This window comes from Rhopalosiphum padi, chromosome 1, assembly GCF_020882245.1.
Source record: "Rhopalosiphum padi isolate XX-2018 chromosome 1, ASM2088224v1, whole genome shotgun sequence".
NCBI classification, from domain to species: Eukaryota; Metazoa; Arthropoda; class Insecta; order Hemiptera; family Aphididae; genus Rhopalosiphum; species Rhopalosiphum padi.
In genome coordinates this window covers 53,889,779-53,915,506 of record NC_083597.1, presented here as the reverse complement: position 1 = coordinate 53,915,506, position 25,728 = coordinate 53,889,779, and the positions used below count along the sequence as shown (strand labels likewise).

General features: G+C 30.5%; 1 protein-coding gene across 5 annotated transcripts; it reads right to left on the bottom strand.

Annotated features, from left to right (window-relative positions):
• Positions 1–15: 15 nt before the first annotated feature.
• Positions 16–23,589, bottom strand: LOC132917058 (LIM/homeobox protein Lhx2-like). 5 transcript variants are annotated; one of them, XM_060977582.1, is made up of 6 exons: positions 22,928–23,586; positions 14,742–14,994; positions 11,123–11,511; positions 2,133–2,410; positions 1,867–2,048; positions 23–311 (listed from the first exon to the last, which is right to left on the bottom strand). In XM_060977582.1, the coding sequence occupies exons 2-5, from the start codon at positions 14,972–14,974 to the stop codon at positions 1,875–1,877; spliced, it is 1,074 nt and encodes a 357-aa protein (XP_060833565.1). In that variant the 5' UTR covers positions 14,975–14,994; positions 22,928–23,586; the 3' UTR covers positions 23–311; positions 1,867–1,874. The 5 variants fall into 5 exon arrangements, with proteins under 5 accessions (XP_060833567.1, XP_060833564.1, XP_060833563.1 ...); XM_060977583.1 differs by having other exon boundaries at positions 24–273; XM_060977584.1 differs by having other exon boundaries at positions 16–2,048; positions 2,133–2,407; positions 22,928–23,589.
• Positions 23,590–25,728: the final 2,139 nt, after the last annotated feature.

The window sequence follows — 25,728 nt, the reverse complement described above, 5'->3', positions numbered from 1 at the left end:
AATACACACACGTATATAATATAATAATAATAATTATTATTTTTATAATCTCCTAGAAGTATATAATAATATAATATTATAATAACGACATTGTAATCGGATCTATCTACCATTAAACACTAAAATATTCGCTAATAATATTATAATATTGATTTTTTTCAATTTTATATAATATAGTTAATATGCTTAAATAATAAATTGACTAGAATTTAATAAGATCAATTGCTTTGGAATAGCTTATCTGCATGTGTTGTAAGCAATAAAGATATTGGCCTGAAACAATAACAGTATTTATAACAATCCTCTTCCTCCTATAATATGATACAATATAACGTAGTTGATATTACGGTACCTTTGGCTTCGAAGCTATATACTTTACGTAACTAAGTATTTTCTTTTTTTTATGGACTATACAATTACATGGAAAATTAAAATGTTCAATTATTTTTTATGTTTTATTATATTACATAGGTATACCTACTATATGCTTGGTCGATACACTTAAAAATAAAAATTCATGAAAACGAGGTTAATAAAACGCACTCGTGGTTCTTGTAGACTGATTACGATAATGTATTATAGTCTTTAATTATTATTTCAAGCCGGATACAATAGTTTGATAATTGAAAAAAGTAATAATAATATGCCTACGTCACAAAAATTGTTGAAATATTTTTAATAGTCTTGTCACTTTTGTTTGAATTTGTTAAATTTTATTCAGAGAATAATCTATGACCGTTTTCATGTTGCCGAAATCATCTCACCAATAAATTATTACAAACATACATATCGAGCACAGGCTCATTAAATTGTCATATAAACTGATGGCATAAATATTAAATTCATTATGATATGGTATTTAGCCTGTTTTCGAATTTGTTTGTAAACGATTAGTTAATGGGTGTGATACACGGCATTATGAAAAGGAATATTATATGTTTGAATTATCGGATTTGTTAAAAAAAAAAATTAGATTATATAACAAAGTGACAGGGGTTTTATAACTTCTCAGCCAAGGCGTGTACCTACGCGTACGTATTATCATTGCCAGTCTGTGCCGTGCGGTGTATAATTATTTTTTTACGAGTCGTTTATACTAATTACTAATTAGGGTGACCATTCAATTATTATTAGTTTTTTTATTCACGCACAAAAGAAAACATATACAATTAATTGCGAGTGTTTAGCGACCTTTGAGTATACGCCGCACGCGAATAGGCAGCTCAAATAACACGCGTGTTGAACATAATACAATAATGTATACGTATTAAACTTAATTAATAATAATATGTTACATTGTAACAGTTACAATGTACGGATTACAAATTATAAATACATACGCATGTAAGTATATACATACACACATATATAACAAAGAGTGTAATATAATAATAATAATACATCAAGTTAAGGAACAATTGTTTTCTCTTTCTTAAACTTAAAATCACTTAAACGTAATATTATATATTAATTACAATTTTCAATCGGTTATAGTAACGTACATGCAATGCGTAATGCGTACACAAATCATTTTGTAAGAATATCGTAATATAATAATATAATATCGTATTGATTTATCATTTTTATGTATACCCGAATCGTTACGAACGATTATCGTGTAACACGCGCCCGTACATATTATTATAATGGGGTACGGCTACGCATCATTATTCATTACCGGGATTTTATCTATTGGATTTTAAAAGAAAACGGTATAATATATATAAATAGGGGAGGGTCGAATGTTTTGGTGACGGGCGCGATTGTATTTAACTTCAGATACGCCTAACGTGCTCGGACTGGCCGACGATAATACAGGGCACCGATGACGATGGTGATATTTTAATAAATATAATTACGACTCACGTGTGAAATCAAAAGAGATCTACAAAGTTTAAACCCTGCGAGGTCTGGGTGTGTCCCCTGATGAGATCGGGGTCGGACGGCGTAGTCTGATTTTGATTCGACATGGAACTGGTTACCATTTGGTTGTTCTCTTGCCTCATAATGTTTCTTCTCCATTTTGCTCTAGCGTTTTGAAACCATACCTGTGTGCACGCGATATGTCGTATATTATAGTTCCTACATAATATTACGATATTAACATAATCCGACGAGTCGGCTTATCTTACCTGTAACACTCGTTTGGACAGTCCAGTTTTTTGAGCCAGCTGTTTCAAGTCCTTGGCGTCTGGGTTTTGGTTGATGTTGAAGTACGACTTCATTGTACGCAGCTGGTGGTGTTTGAATGACGTTCGCATGCGTTTCGTCCGTGTTTGCTGATGTTGCTGCTGTGACATGCCACCGGTAGTGCCGCCCATCGTCGAAGAGTTTGTGGGCGACGACAGGCTGGACGTTTCGTAAGTCAATGATTCCATCGAAGAGGATAGGTCTGTGGCTTGCATGACTTCTATAAAGAAAATATATTATTAAATCGTGAATGTATTTTATTGAATATATAATACAGTGTCCAATAGTATTGTTGAACATTTTACGTTTGAACGTTTCGAATTTAAAAGTATTCTTGAAAAATGTAATCTGCGTGGTAACCTAACCGTGATGGTTTTCGTTGTTATAAAATATATAATTAGATAATAATAATGGTACTTTTTTTTTTTTATATATACGAAAACGATTCGTGTTATTATACTAATATAATATTTTTGGTAGGTGATAATTGTCGAGGATTGTAAATCCGAATCTAAAACTATAAATTATTCTTGTATAGAAAAAATGGTAAAATATAATTATTACTTTAGTACTTTTTTAATCATAAAAATACACAATGCACCTTGCATTATACTCTACATAATTATTTAGACGCCGAACTAATTAAGTCTAGTCGAATTTATGATAATGAGCTTAATATATACACATATACATATATATTATGCACAATAGTTCAAGTGTATTATAATTTAATCAAGTAACGCGTGTAAATCGAGATCCAACCGTCTACCGTTAAAATAAACGAATTGGCACAAATGGAGTACACACACGCGCATGTCATAGATAATATAATATATTGTTATATCTTCTGTTATGTAAAGGTACGTACGTATATGTACTATGTAGTACGCATGTGTTCATATTATATCCGCTATTATATCTTAAAAAAAAGGAATGAAAAAAACTGACTTACGGTCAGTAATTTATTCCTTATTAGGTGGAATAGTGCACTGGAGGAGCTGCAGGAAACGTCATTTAACCATCGCACATGGTCTTGCAGGACTTGCTGCAGGAACCTATATCCCCTTTCTCCACGAGTATCGACATCTGGATGGCACGGGGGCGTCCATTGTTTGCAGAACGTATATACGTCATATATACTTTTCTCTCTCTCGATTCCCGTCTCTTTTTTGTATACTTTGTATACTTACCCCCTCGCTCTCACTCACACGCTCTCTCTGCGCGCTTATTCTCTTTTCGTTTATATATATATATATGGCATATCATACATGTAGGTGTACTGTTTTTTTGAACTCGTACGGAAATAAAACGTATGTTGTATATAATATATATGTACACTTTAGTGACGAATGACGGACAGGTGCCCCACATCGGCGAAATAATCCAAAATAAACAATGCGCATAAGAAGTGTGCTTGGGAAAGAAAACATTTGTTCGACACAAACAGTGGCCGAGGTTAATGGGCACAACTATTGACGACGCGTTCGGGTCGGAAAATATACAGAATAAAAGAGAGAGAGAGAGGGGGGGAGAGAATGGAGAGCGAAAGAAAAGAAACAAGGGTAGTAGTGATGGTAAAAAGGAAGGAGGGGAGAAATGCTTAGAAATGGTTTTTTTTTTCAATGACATCTCGTTATATCCACCAACGACGAATGGAAATCGTTTGGAGGTGGTGTTTTTATGTCAACTCGCTCGTTGACAGCCCCACATCGTACTTTCGTTCGTGTATATATAATTTATACACGTCGCCTCCATTGTTATTGTTGTTGGACTTGGACAGAGTGTGTACATATATATGCACAAGTTTACACGACCGAATCGGATCTATTCGGTTGTTCAAAGGTTTTTTTTGATACAATTTGTATAGTTAAGTACACACTACACAATATGTCTGGTTTGTTGTAGGTAAAGTTTGTATCTATGAATGTAGATTATAGGTAGGTACGTTGAATACTCATTTAACACTTTAACATTTTAACATATTACAAACTTTATCATACGACATGTGGCGACATATGCAAGTACAGTTTAAACACTGTATATACATTTCGAAAATGTATTATGCGAGAAAAGAACTTGAATTTGAAATAAATTATATATATTTTTTTCGTTAAATTATTTTTTTTAAACTATAAAATAATCTTTAAAATAATTTTGTTAACATTGAAAATAAGTTTATATTATATATATTATATTATCATAACGTATGAAAAGGAGTTCACAGCAGCGCCACGTTAAAATAAGTTTAGGTACTTTTAAATTATTACGGGTATTTTTAATTTGTATTACCTACGGATAATTTAATACGGTTAGTGATTTAAAAGTGGCATCACAAACATTGTCAAGTAGACTCTGTAATAATTACTATTTTTAGTACACAATATTTCATGACATATTATTTAAAAAATGTTAATGCCTATAAGTGTATATTTTAACACTTTATAATGTTTTATTTATATTTAAAAAATATATGATTAACGGATATTGGTATAATCTAATTTATTTAATTTCAGGGGAAAGTTTATCATAATAATCTAAAGTAAATAATCAAACACGACTAGCTGTGTATAATATATAATAATATATATACATATACTAACGAAACTTAATATTCTGAAGAACAGAATTATTGATTGCACACATTACAAAATCAAAATTTACTTGATTTCATAATGAATACCTGTTATACCTCCAAACAACTACACGATTACCAAGACACATTAGACGTGGTTTGTGACAATCCGGATCCCACACGAAATTGTTCGATTAATGTATTATCATTTAGACGTTAACGTTACTAATATAATAATATAAAATGTATATGCATAATATATTATATTGTGTATATATTACATAGTATAAAGGATGCAGGCCACCTTATTTTGCCATATAGCCAACACAGAATAATAGGAATACAAGTAGACTCATCCTGTATACACTGTATATGTCTATATATTTTATACGGAATTACTTTTGTTTACGTTTACCTCGATTCGATTAAGAAACAGATAGTGTAATATACAGGATGATTCGAATAGTATGCTTACTAATTTTTTCTTCATTAATGCAGTTATTTAAAACCTAATATTTTTTTTAAATTTTTAATCATATTTAAAGACCATATTACAATTTTAAGATTTGTCTGTACTACTTAAATAAGAAGTGCCATGTAAATATATAAATTCCTTTTTTTTTTTAAATGACAATTTATCTTTAAAACAGTAAATTATTTCAATAATTGTTAAGAAAATTGTTTGTGTACCTACTAAGGATCATAGGTCCATTAATATTGAGTTTGATGAGGTATTCAAATCAATATTAATATATCAACACATTTAATAATTTATAAAAGTGGCCCAAATATGATAAGCACTATATTCAGTATTATATCTATTCTTTATTTTTGTAAATCCGTATTTATGGACTTTCAACCTTAGTTGTATATATTTTTAAAGTTTTAATCATTGAAGAACTACACGTTCGAACTTTGCATTAGATACTTGCATTTAGATACATCGACATTAAAAAAATTATCCTCTAAATAATTTACAGTAAAAATAGATATAAGATTCTTATTTGAAAATCATAAGTATGTATCGCCACGGGACATTTTATAAAAATCTCAAGAATTTGAAAACATAGTTTTTAATTATATTTAAGAATTTCAAAAATCAGGATTTGAATAAATTCATTATTAAATTGGAAAAAAAGGGGAGAGAGCATGTTTAGTGAATCACTCTGTATTATAATATATAGATAATATACGGATCGTTGTTTTTTTTAGTAATAAAATAAACGTAAGTACCTCCTGTATATATAAATATATATAGATATCTGGCTACGATATACTATTATATACATTCCCGCGGAAGCCCCCGCAGTAGGACTATATTAAATTTTAATTGGGTTCCGTCGAAAGGGTTCGTTTTTCGTTGACACCGATGAACGGTTTCCATATAGATATATAACATGTTAATAAACCTTCCGAATAGGAAGCGGTGGCGGCGGCAGGGGATGAAATATATTATTATTATTACGAGGACGTGCCGATAAGACTGTATAATATTATAGTGTGTGTGTGTTAATAGAATACTCGCACGCGGGGTAGCGCGTTGCTACCGGGTGCTCGCGGCGGCGATCGTCTCTGGGTGGCCTCCGGCGGCGTCCAATTAGAGGTGCGACAACACACGCTCCGTGTAAAATCGTATATTATTATAATATCGTCGTCGTCGTCTCGGGTCCCCGGGAGTGTAAAGAAGTTTTTGCTGCTCCTACGCGCGACGACCGAGTAAAATAAAATAAAAACCGACGATCGCGCGAGTATGTGTGTGTAAGCACTTGCATATAAATCGTCTTGGGGACGACGACACGGTTTCTATCTTAAAGCCACCGGGTGTGTGTGCGTTTATATATATATATATATATATATATATATATGGAGAGAGAGAGAGAGAGAGATAAATAGACAGAAGGAGACATGAAAAAGAAATAAAAAATATATAATCTTCGCTTCCAGTCTCTCGCCGATAATATATTATTATTATACGACACACCATCCCTCCGGTACACTACCTATATATATATATATATATATAATATACATCATGGTGGCACCATCTCCAATAAAAATAAAATATAATATATAGTATTTCAGTATGTGTGCGCTGCGACTGTATATTATATAGTATTTCGTGTTCTGTTATTTACAATATATATTATACGTATTTATCGCCTCCACCGACACTACACAGGCGCGCGCACAAACACAATATTATAAATAAACAATATATATTGTTAATTTATTATAATATAAGTACACAAGAGTGATATTTCGTTTACCGGAGGACCGTCACACATACATTAACGCGTATAATGCATTTGTAATCGTTCAATATCGTTTATTCAAATTCAAATTTTTGGAATTATATAGATTTTACTATGAAATTTTATAAAATCGTACAAATCACTTTTTTCAAATGAGAACAATTCTTTTTTGGCCGTAAAATTGATTTTCGCATATTTTTACAACTTATTTAAACCTGCAAAGTTTGGCAAACGAGTGATTTCTGTGTTACGATATTAATGCACTTGAAATAATCGTTTATTATCATTTGTGAACAATTTTTGGGTAATTGAATCGTATAATTGGCTAAATATTAACTCCATATTATGTTCCATACGTTTTCAAAAACATTATTTATTTAACAATAGTATAGGTATACAGTAAAAAGTGATGTGTTTATTTTGGAAAGAAGAGGTTTGTACCCGGGTATACCTTGAATTAAACCATAAACAATTTGTTAATTATAAAATATAATATAATTTTTAAGTATAATTTCTAAAATTTAAAGAATTTTCATAATTTAAATAAACGCATAATCAAAGGATAAAGTAGAATTGAGCGTGCTCGATGAATTGCTCTGTATAAATAGGTTCGAAGTTCGAACGGAAGAGCGCAAACTGTATAGTGAGCTCGCATGCGCTCTTCGCAGAAGGCCAATACGTCTTAGCCACCGGACGCGAGTTAAATTTATTTCCGAACGTTACGTGATTTATATTGCCGTATGTACGTATTTGTATATATATATATGTGCATACGCCGATGTAGGTAAAAAGTAAAAGAAAAAAATTCTTCTTCCCTTCTCCACCTCTGTCAGCATTTTGTTCGTCACCTCGTCTGCAATGCGTTCTACGAACTCTATAATATCCCACAGTTATGTACGCCGCATCGCGTTAATTTTCAATTACTAACAAATTATCGTTGTATTCCCACGTACCATATTATTGATTTATTGCAAAATAAAAATTTTGTGTATCATATAAGATTACATTTTCAATTTATGAATCACACGTTCGCGCAGAATTAATTATTTCAATACAATACAATAAATTATAATGTCGTAACCTTATGGCTGTTTCGATTTGAATAATTTCAAGCAACTTTTTCAGTATTTGTTTTTTTTTGTCACGATGAAAATTAATTAATTTAATATCAAAAATAAATATTTGAATGTAAAATGTGTTTCGGGCAAACCTCACAATCAAAACGCAGACTTCCCACAGTGCTTGGACATAAATCATGTTTCTAAATAACCGGACATATTATCTAATGGTGGTGACCAACATCATCTGAGAAACACAGAAGCAACTATACATTTGAATATTTCACAGTATTATAATATAGAACATAATAATATTATTTTAATGTAAATAAAATATAAATATCTCAAAAATATGTTTTTATTATTAAATATTCTATTATGCACTATTATATACTTATCATTATTCGATAATAAAAAATATGTATTCAAATTTTTAAAATAAAAATTATAATACTAGCATTAGGTACTTTAGTATAGTACAATTATATAAATTGTATCGTTGTTTATATATTCTTAATGTTTGAAAAATGTGTGGCTTACTGTGAAATATTTAAACAAGTTTAGTTTCTACGGATTTGACCAAATGATAAAATCAAAACTAGGTTAGCACGGACAAAGGTTGAAATATGAAGTTGTATCTAACTACCGTGAGCAGTTTTAGTTTTACCCAAATATTTATGGGATATGCCCGATTCTGACTTCCGCCCGTAACTTATGCTAAGACTAAATTTAAATTTATATTTTAAAAAACTTAAATTATTTATTTTACGCTATACTTATAGTATGTTAAAAGTTCTCAACTGAAATTTTAAATTATAACTAAAATAACATCTACAGCATACATATATATACATATGTATATGCAAATAATTATCGTTTACTCATTCGAAATATTTAATTAAAAAAATTAATATAATTCAGATATTCAGGTGCATGCAATTTGTTTGCTCCTACCTAAACATTAAGTTTTGTAATATTGCACACACATAAAATCTTAATAATTAATGTAATTTATAATTTTTTTGATTTAACAATATTGTAAAATATTATTAATAACAGGTTAAAAAAAATTTAACAAAATTATATGTTTTTTCGGTGTATTATATTATATAACTAATAGAAAAAAAGAATACTAATTGGACCGAAATTCGAAGAATTACAAGAGATTCAATAGTATTTAAATTATTTGTGATACGACTGTTTCGAGCCAGACGAAGATTAGTGATATGGATGGGGTTTACAGTAAACAAGATATAAAATCAGTAAATTCTATAAAAACTTGTTTGGCATTGAACATTTTACGTAAATAAAACCTCTATTAAAATTATGTTTTTGGCTAATGTATACTTCATTTGTTAGTCTGCCCACCAAAGTAGAATCATTCAATGTATTTAAAGTAATATTTAAATTAATACGTTTAACACGACCGCATTTAATAATTTGTCTCATTTTATGTGATCAATTTTCATAACGATCGTATTTTAAATAATAATTATTCGTAATATATTAGTGGTTGGCAAATGATGTGCTTGAATTTGATAGTTCCCCTTAGGCGTATATTATTATTACACCGCTTGATAAATGATAATTATTAACAGTTTCGCTCACTAAATAGTAAATAGACGGATATGCTAGATTTTATTCTTTAAAAAAAGATACTTAAGTACTTAGATATGCATATTAAAGGTTACAATTTTGTCTTCATATAATATTCACTTTTTATTACTTATGTCATTTGAAATTTCAAACTGACAGAATAATATAACTTAAATAAAAGCCCTTGTAAATATGTCACTGATTGAACTATTTTGTTAACTTGAAGTATCTACCTATAAATAGGTAATTGCAAAAGTTTGAGTGAGGTGATCACAGATCCAATATCGACAACGACCACATAAACGGAACGATATGTATAACAATAATTTAACAACTTACAAATATAGATCAGAATTTTGCATAATATATTAGTTGTTTATAATTTATGCAGTTTTATTTACTGGAGTAAGTTATACCTTTACGATTCACAAAGAAATATAATTCAAAGAAAAACATTTATTTTGGTTAAAAACGCGTATTTTATTGTGATTGAAAATATTAAGAACGTTATGAAATATTTTAGAAAAAGTACCCATAAACAAATTCTAAAAAAAGTTATTAAAAAAATATTTTTACAATTTATTATTTGTGTACTTTTATAGATACTTTATACAAAGTATTAATATTATTTAAACTAATTATTGCCCTGTTAAAACAAAAAACAAGCGTTATTTTTATAATCTTTTCAATAATATTATAAAAATAACACAGAGCATATAGGTAGAATAAAACAGTGGTTGGCTGTTACTAATAATTAGATGTTTAAATAAAATATTAATTTATTAAATTTGATTGTTTTATATTTAACTAATGTATCCATAAATTAAATTTGGTGTCTAAAGTTGAATAAATTATACAAACTTATTTTTATAAAATATTAAAAAATAATATTTTGCATATTTGAAGGTCATAATAAATCATAGAGGGCATACTTTTTTTTTTATTATATATATTTTAGTAAGTACAGCAAATAAATACGTAAGAATTAATGTCTTTTTTTAAATAGAAATGTTCATACATAATGTTTTAATCTGTTTCAGTGTACGTTGCTTTGTTTAAATTTTTAAATTATAAACACATACGACATATCTACATACATGGTCATAACTGATAATAATAAATGTAATATTGTCACAGCCATAATAAAAAACACCAAAGTTTATCAAGTATTATTTTATTCTATCAGACCAAATAATTAAAAAATTTCAGTAGTTCGTTATTCCCCAATAACGTATATAATGACGTCATTGCAAGCTTTATAATATTTCATACATATACAACTTTATAATTACAACCCTTTTCATGATGCATTTTACTTGCACACACAGATTGACAATAAAGCACAGTAGTATTTATACGGTTTTAAACGAATATAATTATTTAGGAGGTATATAGCGACGTGATAACTTCGACCTATACAACTGGTTCGATGACGCATTAATGGCAATACTCACCCAATGTCGATTGTGGTATGCTGAGCACGTTGAGCTCGGTAAGCCCGTTGCAATCGGCCGTCGCCATAGGTGACGACAGCATTTGGACGTTTCTCTTCTTCCGAGGCCTGCCCTTGTGTACCGACGGCCAATGATGGCCTGCCGCCCGGGGTGGGCTGCACATCGGCTCCAGATCGCACGCCATGTCCCTGTGCTTGAGGCGCTCGTAGTCAGGTCTGCAGAAAACGGCGCCGTCCCGTACTCCGTAATAGTCGCCTTTGCACAGGACCGCGCCGCACGCATAACACGCGAAACACTCCACGTGGTACACGAGATCTTTGGCTCTCATCACTAGGTCGCAAGCGCCGATACCGCCCTGACACCGGGCACAGCGTTTTATCGAGAACAACCTGGCAAAAACACGTGACGTAGGTATTTATAAATAAGTCATTGTACGATTTATTATCATAGACTCGTCCTGCAGTGGCATAATTGAGGGTACATTTTCAAACGTGGATTAGGAATTTACCTTAAATTTTCCAAAATAAAGAAGTATAATCTAACGCACTCATAAGACAAAAATATTTTTTTCTTCAAATTATTACATATAAGTATATTATTATATCACGTATCTCCCGTTGCATAATATGTTAACTTTATCGTATTATCCGAGTAACAAGTAAAATAATATTATTTCATACATTTATAGAATTATTAAATCACATTTGTTTTTTCAAACAAGTTATAGTAGGTACCTTTTTAATGAAAACTGATATGAGTGATATTGATACCAACGTTTTGTTTCCAAGTCATATGATGAGTTTTAAGACTTGTGTAAAATAAACAATTAGGTTATTATGATTTTTATTTTAATAAATAAATAATTTTACCTCTATAGTTTTTTTACCCAGTTATAAGTCGTTAAACGTGTATCATAAAACACATGCAAGTGTAGATTTCGATTATTTTCGTAAAATTTCAGAATATTTTTTGTGTGGTAACTTGTTTGCAAGAAGTTGAACTATTTAAAAAATATATGTTTTGTAATTAACCCATTTTAAATATTTGATATTATATTTTTATACTTTTTAGAATGTGATTTTGAGAAATGCATAAATGAAAAACAATACAACATAATCCTGGTAAACTAAATTGAAAAAAATCATCTCGTATATTTTAGCAACAAGTCTTGTAGGTATGAACATTTTTCACGCACTATACAGGTAAGTAAACATCATATAAAATTTTCACCATAGAAACACCACCACCGAGTCAGAAATATAATTGTTCGATTGGTTTGAAGAGTGAACGGGCAGCTACTAGTAGTGGACGTTATTATTATATAATATAGATTTATACCTCAAACACGATGAGAAGCACACTCTACTAAACACATTGTGGCTCGGGTTGGACACGTGCAAAAAGAAAAGGGAAATTTACAATACTCGTCCTGTGCTGCTGTATTACAGCGGGAGAGAGATTATCTAGCCAAAAATCAGCGATCGGATTTTGATTAGGAGACGCGTGGCCGACCAACGACGACGGCGACATAAGTTTATAGGTACCTGTACACTCGACACCGCAACAACGGACATCTGGAAAACCGGCGGGGGACGTCCGAAAACACCAGCTATTGCGGGCAACGTTCGACCATTATATTAATTTAAAGCAGTATATATTATCGTATTGTAATGTATTAAAATAAAATATAATATCAAGTCGGGATCGTCATCGCGGAAACAATGATTACACGACCAGAGACTGCACGTGCACGTCTCTCTCCGGGTGCCCCGCGGTATGATATAATACGTATAAGTTGGCGCGGCTTGTACCTACCCTATAGAAAAGCGTATCTACAAAGGGATTAAGCACGCGGCAGGTAGACTCGACCCGTCGCCGCACACGTCCGCGGTATATACCGCAATATTGTCGTCGGTGCAGATGTTTTGTGTTCGCCCAAACGGCGTGCGGTTCACGAGTGAACAACCCTCAAGTCGTTCTCGTTATTACCGCGTGCACACACATCATGTATATATATATATATATATATATTATATTGTATTAAAGCCTGCCTGTCAGTCGATCATCGTCAGAGAAACGGAACGTGACCGACAGTCGGTCGACGGAGCCGATCTCAAAAAGCAGTCCAAACTCGACATAGCGGTGCCCGTGTACAAATATCATAACATTATTATTATCGTGACGTAACGATGGTTATTAATTAATTCGTCGAAAAATCACGGAAACCGATTTTCATCGCCCCGGTAGGATTATGTTTTATTTGCTTATTCACTACGCATTTTATACATGATATTATAATATTATTATAAACGAGTACGGAGCGGAAAAATATGAAATAAAATACTGAAATATTTTATCGCAAAGGCGCGACTTCTTCAATATTATAATACACACGCACAATTCACTTCAATAGGCTTTGCAGTACCTATTAACTCCCCCTCATCGTATTATTTAATCCTTGTACTTCATCAACTCAAACGTGATACGCACGTGCGTACAATTCACGTCATATTGACAGAAAATCTGATTCCATATTATTGGCTTAAAATAAATCCATAGAATTAGTTTGTTCTGGAATAATACATTATATTCATACGTATATCAATACGATTAATATATATTTGAGTTTTTTATTCAAAAAATTTGTTAAAAAATGTATTTTTTCACTATTACTGTTGAGATTCTGAAAACGTGCCTATATATCTTGGTATTATAATACTATTATACCATACCGTTTTATATCACGAAGAAAAGAAAAACTATTATTTTGTCTTAAATTAGATCTGTTTTGTTACTATCGTTTAACATATTTTTATAAACTAATAATTACTATAAGGGCATTTGTTCCACCCACGCCATAGGTCAGAATTCAACCGGAACCCGCAGTCATCATGCGAGTAAATTAGGGTGTTCGCGTTGCTGTTGAACAAAGTCTCCCTACACGTAATTGCATTCAGAAGTCGTGTAGTTACGACTGAAAGTAATTTTAAACATTTAAACATAATGACTTCACTTCAGGAATTTGCATACAAAGTCTTCGTCTGTCTCACTACAATGTATAGTCTTAAATAAATTAATTTATTTTGAACTGGCATGCTATTATATTATTGTTTTCTTAACCTGATATAAACAGTAGTTTAAAAAAAACAATGGTATAAGTAAAACCTATACTAAAGCAATGTTTTATAATAATTATTATTTATTCGACAATTTTGTGATAAACATTTTTATGATACTAAAATACGCTTAGTTATTGTTTATTCGTGTATTGTTTCAATGATATAATATGTTATTATTTGTTACCTACTTATTATTATTAAGTATAATATAACCTCATCAATTATACAATAACTTTTCTATGAATTTTATATAACATCTTATTAAAAAAAATCAAACCAATTACTATAAAATATAACTTACATTTATAATATTTTATTTCAAAACAAATGAGGGGGGTGGTTATGTGACGTTTGGGGTACTAATTCGCTCGTAAGTGCGCCAATGCACGGTACAAGAAAATCCATTATATAAATTATTAAAATATATACTACACAGATATTTAGGTTATTTAATAAATAATAAATGTACTAGATACTCTCTACCATAACAATAATAATACCTGTAATAGTCTTGTTTGCAATAGATGTTGCCGTGCCTTGAATAACACGTTAGCTCTGTGTCTAGTGGCAGTTTACATTCGGCACATTGCAAACACCCAATGTGCCAACACATGTCCACTGCAGACAGGTAGAAACGATCGTCTATGGATCTACCGCAACCGGCGCAACAAGCTCCGTTGCTGCCGTCCTCTGGATCGGCTGCCAATCCTGGACTGTGAATATCCTTCAGCATATCAACTTACAGAACATGACCTGTGAAAATAGCATACATGTCATACATGTCATACTGTAGAAGTTATGTATGTATTATTATTATTCAGTATAAGAAATCGTTCGTATATTATAATTTATAATTTATAATGATTATTATGAAACGCTTTTGAATATTTTAACGTTTTAATGTCTGCCGAACTTGGTGTTTTACTACTCGGAAGTGGAATCCAAGCAGGCTGAGACCAGAAGTTTCTAACTCACATTCCACGTGTTAGTTTTATTATCATTGATAACTATAGAAGTATAAATTATATTTATGAGACAAAAATCTTATACTGAGTATATATAGAACAAATAGCATATTACAAGTAACACTTAGGTACCTACATATTATTATTATTATTATTATATCGTAATATTATAAATGTAATATTTTATTTAAAAAGGATCATATTTTTTTTTATGATTTTTGCATTTATTATTTAATAAATGTAGCTAATGACAGCTTTTATTCACTGTCTCAGAATTCCTAAAAAGTTGAACATCCCTGGTTTAGACAATTTGGCTCAAGACATAGTATAGTTTTTTGGTATATGTAAAATGGTTTGTTCGGAATTTAGTTAAACTAGTGACTATTAAAAGAGACAATCTTGTTGTAATTGCCAATTTTCGTAATGAATACGAACACTTGTCATGACGTTGAAGTTGATTAAACATAAGTGTTTATATTTAAACCAGAAAAGTGCATTCTATAATACGCGATTTACTCATCAATTTGTTCGAGTTGTTAGTACCTATTTAATCAAGTAAAACGGTTTAGTCGGAATGGCTCGATTCCAAAATTTGAATTACTTAGTATAAAAATCTATATTAAACACTCAAAATTATTTAACTTAATGGAAAACATTGGAAAATATATCGCTATCGATTGAAATTGATAAGACGGCCGTGTTAATTCTTAATTATATTTAAACACAGTTGGTCATTTTTCCAAACCTACGCAAAAAAATAATAAAACAAAATATGTATTTTCCAATACCATCATAAGTATGGATACATACGTACACTAATAATGAACAATATTTAATAAAATTATCGTGTAAAAACAATTGTCGACGTTTATAATAAATCGTGAAATATACACCTTGATTGACAGAATTCACTAATATTTAATAATATTTTCTATTTTTCTTGGTTAAATAAATTATTTTCTTCGAGAGTATACACACTTCACTTGAGTAGTAAAAGTTATGAATGTATAACAAACACGTTTTTTTTACATCTCTTTTAATTAGAGCTCTGACAGTGACGGGTTATTTAATCTAGATCTTCAAATGTTTTTTTGTCCCTCTCCCCTCTTCAACAACACCCACCTATTCGTGCTGTTTTCTGGCCATGATTCAAAAAAACTGTAACACCAATTGCTAGACCTTCCTCTAATTACACGTATCATTTCGTAAGAAGTGTTTAAAAAAATTATAACTGCGACTTATAAAAAAAATTAATTATCATCTTTCCATCGTATGGCGGGGCGTTATAGTAATTTGACATTACGGTATAGTGTTTCTCCTCCCCCACACAAGCTAGAACCTGTTAGTTTTAAAAACCACTGAAACCGGCTATAAATAACACCGTTAATGATCCAGCAAAAACACTATGAATGGAAAAGATGATTTTTTTTCACTCTTATGAGAATATATTTTCTACTCGATGATTCAACTTTGCAGGGCTTGAAATCGATTTCAAAATCAATAAAAATCGTTAAAAGTCTTTAAAAAAAATCAAAAGTAATATTAAACCAACTTTTTTTAATGATATTCAACATTTATATAGAACGTGAAAAAAAATTAAAATCAATAATTTATTTCAAAGCAATAATTTTGTTACACACAAATTGATTTAAAATTGAATAGCCAACGTCCTGGTTAGGTTAGGTATTGTTCATTGGTAGATTATAAGTTATTACTTATTAGTTTGTTACCTGCCAATGTATTATATACATAAATAGGTAAACAATAGTATTTCTTATCAGTATTATTGTTATTTATATTAAAATATTCGTTTTCTTAACGCCGTTTCACAGCAGTGCGTAACTAACCTAACGATGCGTATGGGACGCACAAACTACGACAGGTTTCTCATAGGTAGAAATTGAAATTAAAATGTATAATTGATACTTGAAATCGAAAGAAAAAATAAAATTATGTTTAAAATATAATGAATTTATTTTACATTAATATAAAAATCATAAAATTATAATATAAATACCATACTATTTTTAGTATTTTAATTTATTACTTCTATCTCGAATATTCATATACGAATATATAAATAAATATATATGGTACAGAATGTTGCTAACATTGATATAAAGTTAATGGTTGTAATTATAAAATATATTAAAACTACGTATAAAAACAGTATTAATTTGTTGTTAACATTTTTTTTTTTAAATTATGACTGTTATGAATACATAGGCCACAAAATAACTTTAATTAAACTGTATCACTTGATCATAGCTAACTTCTAAACATGTGATGAAATATATTTATTATATATTGTTGTCACAATTGCAATTGTACTTATTTAAAAAAGAAAAGATTTCGCGATTTTGTGCCTATGCATACAATATTATCATACTTTTCTAAGACGCGTGTGTCCGCACTAGCTCTTATTTGTATAGGTCCGTTCGTTATCTTGTATATCAAGTACCGTTGTCGTCGTTGCAGTCTTATCGTACACGCATAATAATAATACTTTTGCCAAGGTAAATTGCCACAATTTATAATCGATTGCTGCTGTAGTTGTGTATTTTTCCTCGACAAGCGCTATTTTTTTTTATGATTCCCATTTATACATATAAAAATATATATCCGACTTAAGAGTGGCGGCGGCGGCGCGTTTTGTTATAGCGGGGTATTATAAAAAAATAAAACGCGCGCGCGCGCGCTCGCGCTCACACACATGTTCATATACACACACATAATATAATAAAAATACTTCGCAGGTGAAATGACCGCTCGGTTTATATACCGAGCACAGAGAGAACCTGTCTTAGCCAATAAAAGCCATTGTTGCAATACGGTTGAGATTCCTGCGGGACGACCGGTTTCGACTTATTTGGAAAATTCGTCGCACAGTAAAAATCTATCTGTAGCATGTACGTTTTATGTGGAAAAAATTCTATAAGGATGGTCAGAGGAGGTGGACGGGCAAAAAAAAATAAAGTAAATTCGATGACGCACGCTGCCTTCCCCTCTTTATCTATCATAACCGGATTTTTGGGTCACAAAATGTCAAAGTCACCCGAAAAGCGGTGGCCATATTATTGTTATTCAGACCACTGAGCTCGGTTCTCGTAACAAAAATGTCAAACAGAAGTCTACAAAACGTTTTGCATTGGATTTGTTCACTGTTTAAATCATTAAAATCGCATTCCTCCGTATTTTTACAATCGAAAAATGCCTAACCTAAGCCACTCATCTTGGATACTAATAACAAAATATACTTAAAATAACTATGAAAATCGTAATCAAAACTATATGCAAAATAATACCGTTCTTTTTAATTATTGCATTCACTTAATAGGGTTTAGAAATAAAAATTATCATGAAAAATATTATAATTTTCATCAATTATTTAATACTAAAATAATAAATAATAGGTATATATGGACCGTGATTGTTATATATTATGTATACCATTATTAATGTTTGTTTTTGTTAAATTAATTTAATATTAAAATGAAAATGTGTTATTTATTTAATAATCAATAAAATATATCAATTAATATAATATAATATCTATAATATTATTAATAATGCTCATTCATTTTACACACAATAATTGATAGTATTAACAATGGTCTATGTGAAGATAATTTATACAGCTAATATATTTTTAATTATGAACATAAAACAATAAAAATAATAATTATTTATAATTTAAATACTTCACCAAAAATAAAAGTGGTTTCATTCAACATTCTAACGTAGACAATTTTATTATTATATTTATATATCGATTGATAACATAGCCATGTATCGACATAATTTTTTATTATACTAGTTATATCAAAATGTTCTAACTACTATTGAGATAATTGATATCCACCATCCGCATAGTAAGTGCATATATGTTTTTTATGCTATTTTAAACGATTGGCCACACAGTAACTTGTATAATTTGTACATACTTTTTTTTATATGATATTCCATAATACGATGACTAATTCACCAATTTAAAGCCTAATATGGGTTATTTGAACCAAGTATAGTGATCATGTACCACTGGTCATGATGTACGTGATCTACCACGATCACATCGCAACACGTCGTCTTAATTATATGGAAAAGTAAACAATACTTTTTAACTTAATACAATATAGGCATTCAAGAAAAAAAACGAATCCTGAATTCTTGCAATTTTATAGCAATTTTTTAAGTACCATATAGCATCAAACTAATATGTAATCAAAGTTTTCTATAATATTTAAGTATACTGCCTATGCTAATATTCTAATTTTTGATTACATCACAATTACAAATATATAATAAATCAATAGTGAGGCCAATGATCCTTTAAACATTCTTTAGTGGCCCATTATTGGTAAAAAAATATATACATTACTATAAATATTTTAAATTAGAAAAAAGAAACTTTTTTAATATTCTTATAAGACATAATATTATTATGTATCATTTAATACCGATTGGTATTCAGTTATCAATTATTTGTTATTATCAAAAGGGCATAGTAGTTAATCATATTTTTGTATATATATATAATTATAATATAGGTGTGTATGTATTATATTTTTTTAAAGAAATGTATTTTTTATTAAATAAAAAAAAATCATTGTATGTAAAATTTTTCAAATGGTTTAATCTCAATATCTCGTGATTTATAATATCGATTAAATATTTATTTTTGTGTTTATAAATATAGATTATAATAAACACGAACGTTGGTAGATATTTGTCATGTAACTAAAATTATGAAAATACAAAGAATTTGGTTATATATTAATTAGGTATATCATCATTATTTATAATTTTTAAAACTTGAGTATTACCTAAAGTCAACAGTTTAAGTAATTAATAAAAATTTCATAATATTATGTATGAAAAGTTAATTTTGAAATTCAAATAATATATTATATATTATATAGCCGCATAGGTATACACAATATATATATTATATTTTATAATATTCACAAATCTATAATTTTTTTATTTATTTATTATTTATTCGATAATATACATATATTATGTATATATTAATTTATAATATATATATTATATATATATATAATAACAGTATATTAAACATAAATTAATATAAATCAATTATCAGTATAATCATTACACTAAATCGTTAACTAAATATACTTTATCAATTTTATAATATTTTTAATCAATTAAAATATAAATAAATTATAATTTATAGATTTATTTGGTGAAAATCTACAAATTAATCTATTAAACCATCACGATTTATATTTAATTATATTTAGATAAAAATAATTTGTGTATGGGTATTCATTTTAATATTATAGGTTTCAAAAAGGTACTTTTCTAAATATTTTACTTTTTTTATTATTGAAATAACAAATAAATTTGATCAAACAATTAATGTGTACATTATATTTTAAAAAAAGTGTGGATAAACCGCCCTGTTAAAATCATGTCAAGTATATAATATGGTAGTTTTTCAGAAAAAAATAAATATATTTATAAGTTTATATAATCTGGTTAGGGCGAGGGAGACTTATATTTATAGTGGGTTTACTGGTGTAACCATATATTATTCATAATGGAAATTTGTTCTTCGTATGAAAAGCGAAGATTGATTATCCGTGATTAATATGTATGCAGCAGGGATGAACATTCAATATGAAACATATTAATATAATTCTTCGTATTTGGTTCACGAAATAGAACATAAATTAAAATTACATTAATTATTTTTTATTAATTGAAAAGTATACACATATATGTACTATAAACACAATATCCACGAAAAAATGTATACTGAAATATTTACAATCGCTATTGAATACATTTTTCAATCACCCGCAGTATTTATACTCGACACTCATATAATATCTATTATATGTTTAATTATTTAAAATAAACATTGACTGTAACCTGGATATATTATAATAAATAAATATAAATAATAAATACAAATATGCCTGTTTCAAAAATTAAGTTAAAATAAAATTGAAATGTAATATCTACCTATATAATTGTTATATACATATAGGTTTTTTTTTATCTTAGATAGAGTTGTAACTATATATAGGTACAGTCATTTGTTTAAAGTACATAAATAAATTATACCAAAATGTGTTTTACTAACATTCTAATAAATATACTATCAAATCCATGATATATCATGTCTGTTTTTAAATAAAACTTCAAAATATCAACTTTATACTATATACATGCGCTTTAAATATGATTTCTGTATTACATTTTAAGTTAACATAATATATTATTACTTTTAATGAATGCGTTATACCAATGTAATACCTTTTTTATAATGTGTATATATTTATTGAGGTTTTTAAAACACATACATCACAAATGAGGACATTTAAAATCAATCAAAACAGAGTAAATTCTTCATTTTTCGAGTGTATCATAACTATACACGACATTGGTCATAATTAAATTAATTAACCATTTGTTTTAGTATTTAATTATGTTTAGTTACGTTTTTATGAATATTATATCACTAAACGTAATATATCAGTGATTTAAAAATTAAAATTAATTTAGTATCTATTATGATTTATTGAGAAGTTTAAATTTTTATACAAAAACGTAAATGCATTATAAGCTAAATGTGATATATATATATAGGTATATCCTATTAATCCTATTGATATTAGAAATAGAGTTAAGTCATTTATTAAAAGTCACAAACAATATGCTTTTATAATTCTAAAATTTACTATAGTACTTATTGATTATGCTTTTTTTATTTATCTGACAGTATGTTATACTCAATGTAGTCTGGATAAAATAACATAATTATATATATTTTTTAAATTTAGTTACCATGGACAATTATAAAGAGGAATTTATAATTTTATGTTTGTATACATATAATAAATAATGTGTTTATGACATGGTACTGTGATTATGAGAAAAATATTATGCACTTAGTACTTTGAATAGTCTATGAGAATAAAATAATGAATAGTTAAATTTAACTAACGTTCGTTAGTTTTGAGTAACTCACTTTCGTATATAAAAACGCATGACATTCAGGATCCAAATAAAACATTATTGTATAAAAATACACTGCAAGGATACACAGTGAATCTACCGCAAAACCACCTTGGTCCTCGCATTTGCACAACTCGGAGTAGCGATAATACATAGTTATAGTGAGTTGTGATGGGAGAAAATCGAACTAAATCATATATATAAAAGTGTGATTTTTCGTACTACTTCAATGTTAACTATATACCTAATATATTCAAATAATGATACAATAATAAAGTTTGATGGTATTAATAATAACTTAGTATCATCGCAGCGGTATCCTCAGTCGAAAATATCAATATATATTTACATATTATACCCAGGTAAAACGGGTATATAATATGATACTTGAAAACATAGACAATTCCGAGATGACCCCCGGTATAATGTACGTATAGCACCGATCCATCGAGAACCCAAATAAAATGGTGTAACATGAAATGCGCAAGGACACACGGAGGTCCTGCCGTACCTATAGGACGCTGCACTCGCTGTACATCTCGAAGTAACGATAACACGTCGGTATTATTAAGCAGTGATGGGGTCGATATTAGTATAAAATTTTAAACGTAAAAACGCGATTTTTCCGTCACTTTAACGTTATACCTAGCCACGTATATATTCGAATTATCAATGACGATACAACACTATATGGTTAGATATTATGATATGTTATTAATAATTTATAATATTACCACGGTATCCTTGTGTGTCTGTCAATGCGGCAGCGGCGGCGGCGGGAGTACGCGCCGTCCGTGCGCGCTCATCCACCTACGACGACGGACTGTGCGCGCGCGCGCGATTCGCACTGTACCGACGGCGGCTGCTGCTGCGGCGGCGGCGACCGCGACAACGACGGCGAAGACGACTGTCGCGGACGTCGACTTCAGAGCGTATGTAAAATAAAAAATTTCGTGGTCGGCCGACACGCACCCGGACGGGCCGCGAACACAATATTACGATAACGGTAACGGCATTATATTATATTATTATGTACTCGTGTTGTTATTACCGCAATACACATTAACTATTATAAGTATGCGCGCGACGGCGGTGTGGAGAGAGACCGATTGCCGAGGCGGTTGCGGAGATCGTCACTGCAGCGAACCAGAAAAATTGAATACCGCGTAGTTGGCGGCGGCGGCGGCGGCACCCACACCACGAGGATATATCGGCGGCGGCGGCGGTGGTTCACAGAGAGAAACGCGAATCATCAGATAACGCTCGCGCGCGTACGCCGTATAATACGAGTATGACGCGGACGGGAAACCCGGCGGCGGCGGCGGCGTAGCCCCAGGCGCAGGCCGCGACGGCGCGTCGCGATCGCCGTCGCCGTCGTCGTCGTCGTGCGTACAGTAGGGCGAGCGGGTACGAAAAACGGCGAAAAAAAAACGCGGTCGGCGGCGACGGATATAATATAATATAATAGTAATAATAATATCATGTGTAGTGGGTGGACGCGTTCGCGGGCGGGGTGAGACGAGGAGGGGTGGGAGCGCCGACGACGGTAAACACGCGCGCGCGCACACGCGAATAATGCTCGCGTATGTATATATATATACACACACACACGCTCACACAGACGCGTATGCACACGCGCGTTCGTGTATTCTTGTGTGCGAGCGATGCTGCGCGTGTAGAGTGGGAGGAGTGTACCGGAGAAATGGACCACGCCCCCTCCGCGTCCCCCCTCGCAGAGCCGGAGACCCCCCCGCCGCTGCCGCCCACACTGTACTGCCCGGAGACGACGCCGCCGCGCTCCGTCCGCCGTCGCTCGCCCATATAATATACGCGTATCGGTCGTTCCGAGCTCGGGCGAGCGCGCGCGCGGCGGACCCGGTGAGTATATCGATTCGATTGCGAGTATAGCGCGCTTCCGCGAGGAGCACCGCCGCGCGAACCCGGCGACGACGGTGACGATAATTTACCCATCGATGTTTACATACTAAATATACGGTGTCGGCCGCCCAAATGTTGTTTGATGTTGTGATTTCTCTGAGGGAAAACCACGAAGGTGTTCGAATCCGATTTATATATTGCCTGGGAATCGTCGTTGTTACGCAAGCACATCGCACGCAATGCGCCGTTCACCCCCTCCCCCCCAAAGACGACGATAACTGCAGTCTGCAATGTATGATAATATTAAACGACAGAGATCGTATAATTTTTATCAATTATGTATGTTAACGTCGATGAGTATAACATTTACTTACGTAAAACTACATAGTTAAGTATACCTATTATAAATTAGTAAAATTACAAAATCGCGATCAAATCATAAACACTTAAAGAAGTAAGAATTTATTATTGTGGCAAGACAACGATAAAATATCAATACTTAATTATGTATTATTATTTATTACGAGCTGGGAATTATATTTTGTACATGCATACGTTTTGCTAGTAGATAAAGAGAAGTAAATTTTATTTTATTTAAATTTTCATTGATATTCAAATTTAATACTATAGTAATACTACAAACATATTATTGACTTACAAGTAAACAATGTGTGTAGGTTATACGGTTATACCAAATTATACCATTGATTTTATAATAGACTATATATTATAAAATCAATGGTTATACCTATATTATTTGTATGCATAATAATATCATAATAATAATTATTTATTATCATAATTAACATAAACCTAATATTTACATATATATATATATGTATAAATATATATTCAATATTGTTTAAATGCTTCAATTTATCGATTGAATATTAGAATATTAATGATAGTTTGCTATACGAGTAAATCGTAGCCAGAGGCATTGTTATATGTCTACCTACTGGGTAGCTATCAGGAATCAGATTAACTCGGTTTATAAATTTAAACTTCTTGAACTCGTACGCATAGTACGAAATAATATTATTAAAATGGGACTGGAAATAGATGATTTATACACGGAACACGATGTTACCCTATATAACAGTACACAACTTATTACATATACTTATATTCCATATTACATCAGTTATGAATTTATGATACATAAAATTATAATAAACTGTAATACTATGTCAAGTCGTCAAATTTATGTAAAGAGTTTTAATATTGTTATACAATTGAACTTCTTTACCTTATACAACTTGCAATATATATTATAACATATTATTTAAACTTGTATAATTATGGCATATATTTATTATTTAATATTATAGATGGAAAATATGATTAGGTTGAATAATTTATATATTTTAATTATATTAGCAAAGGGATCAGGAGCATTTCACTAAAAAATAATCATCATGAATGGCAGCACCTTTACCTACTTTTTGACGTCGGAAAAGATTGGGCATAAAAATAAGACAACTAAAATACATTTTTTCAAAATGTGTCTTTTAGATTAAAGAATCAGTAAACACATACAAATTACAGCAGTGTCTACTTAATATAAAAACGTGAATAATAAAATACAGGGAATTAAATAAAATTGAAAAAATATATTATGTAGGTTTATTTGAATGTAATAATTATATAGCGATAC

Excerpts from the sequence above, each read along its gene's own strand:
- LOC132917058 (XM_060977581.1), bottom strand. The coding sequence starts at position 14,974 with ATGCTGAAGGATATTCACAGTCCAGGATTGGCAGCCGATCCAGAGGAC. Across the intron at positions 11,512-14,741 it reads TGCAAACAAGACTATTACAG|GTTGTTCTCGATAAAACGCT; the intron begins GTATTATTATTG and ends TGTTTTTGCCAG. Across the intron at positions 2,411-11,122 it reads CATACCACAATCGACATTGG|AAGTCATGCAAGCCACAGAC; the intron begins GTGAGTATTGCC and ends TTTTCTTTATAG.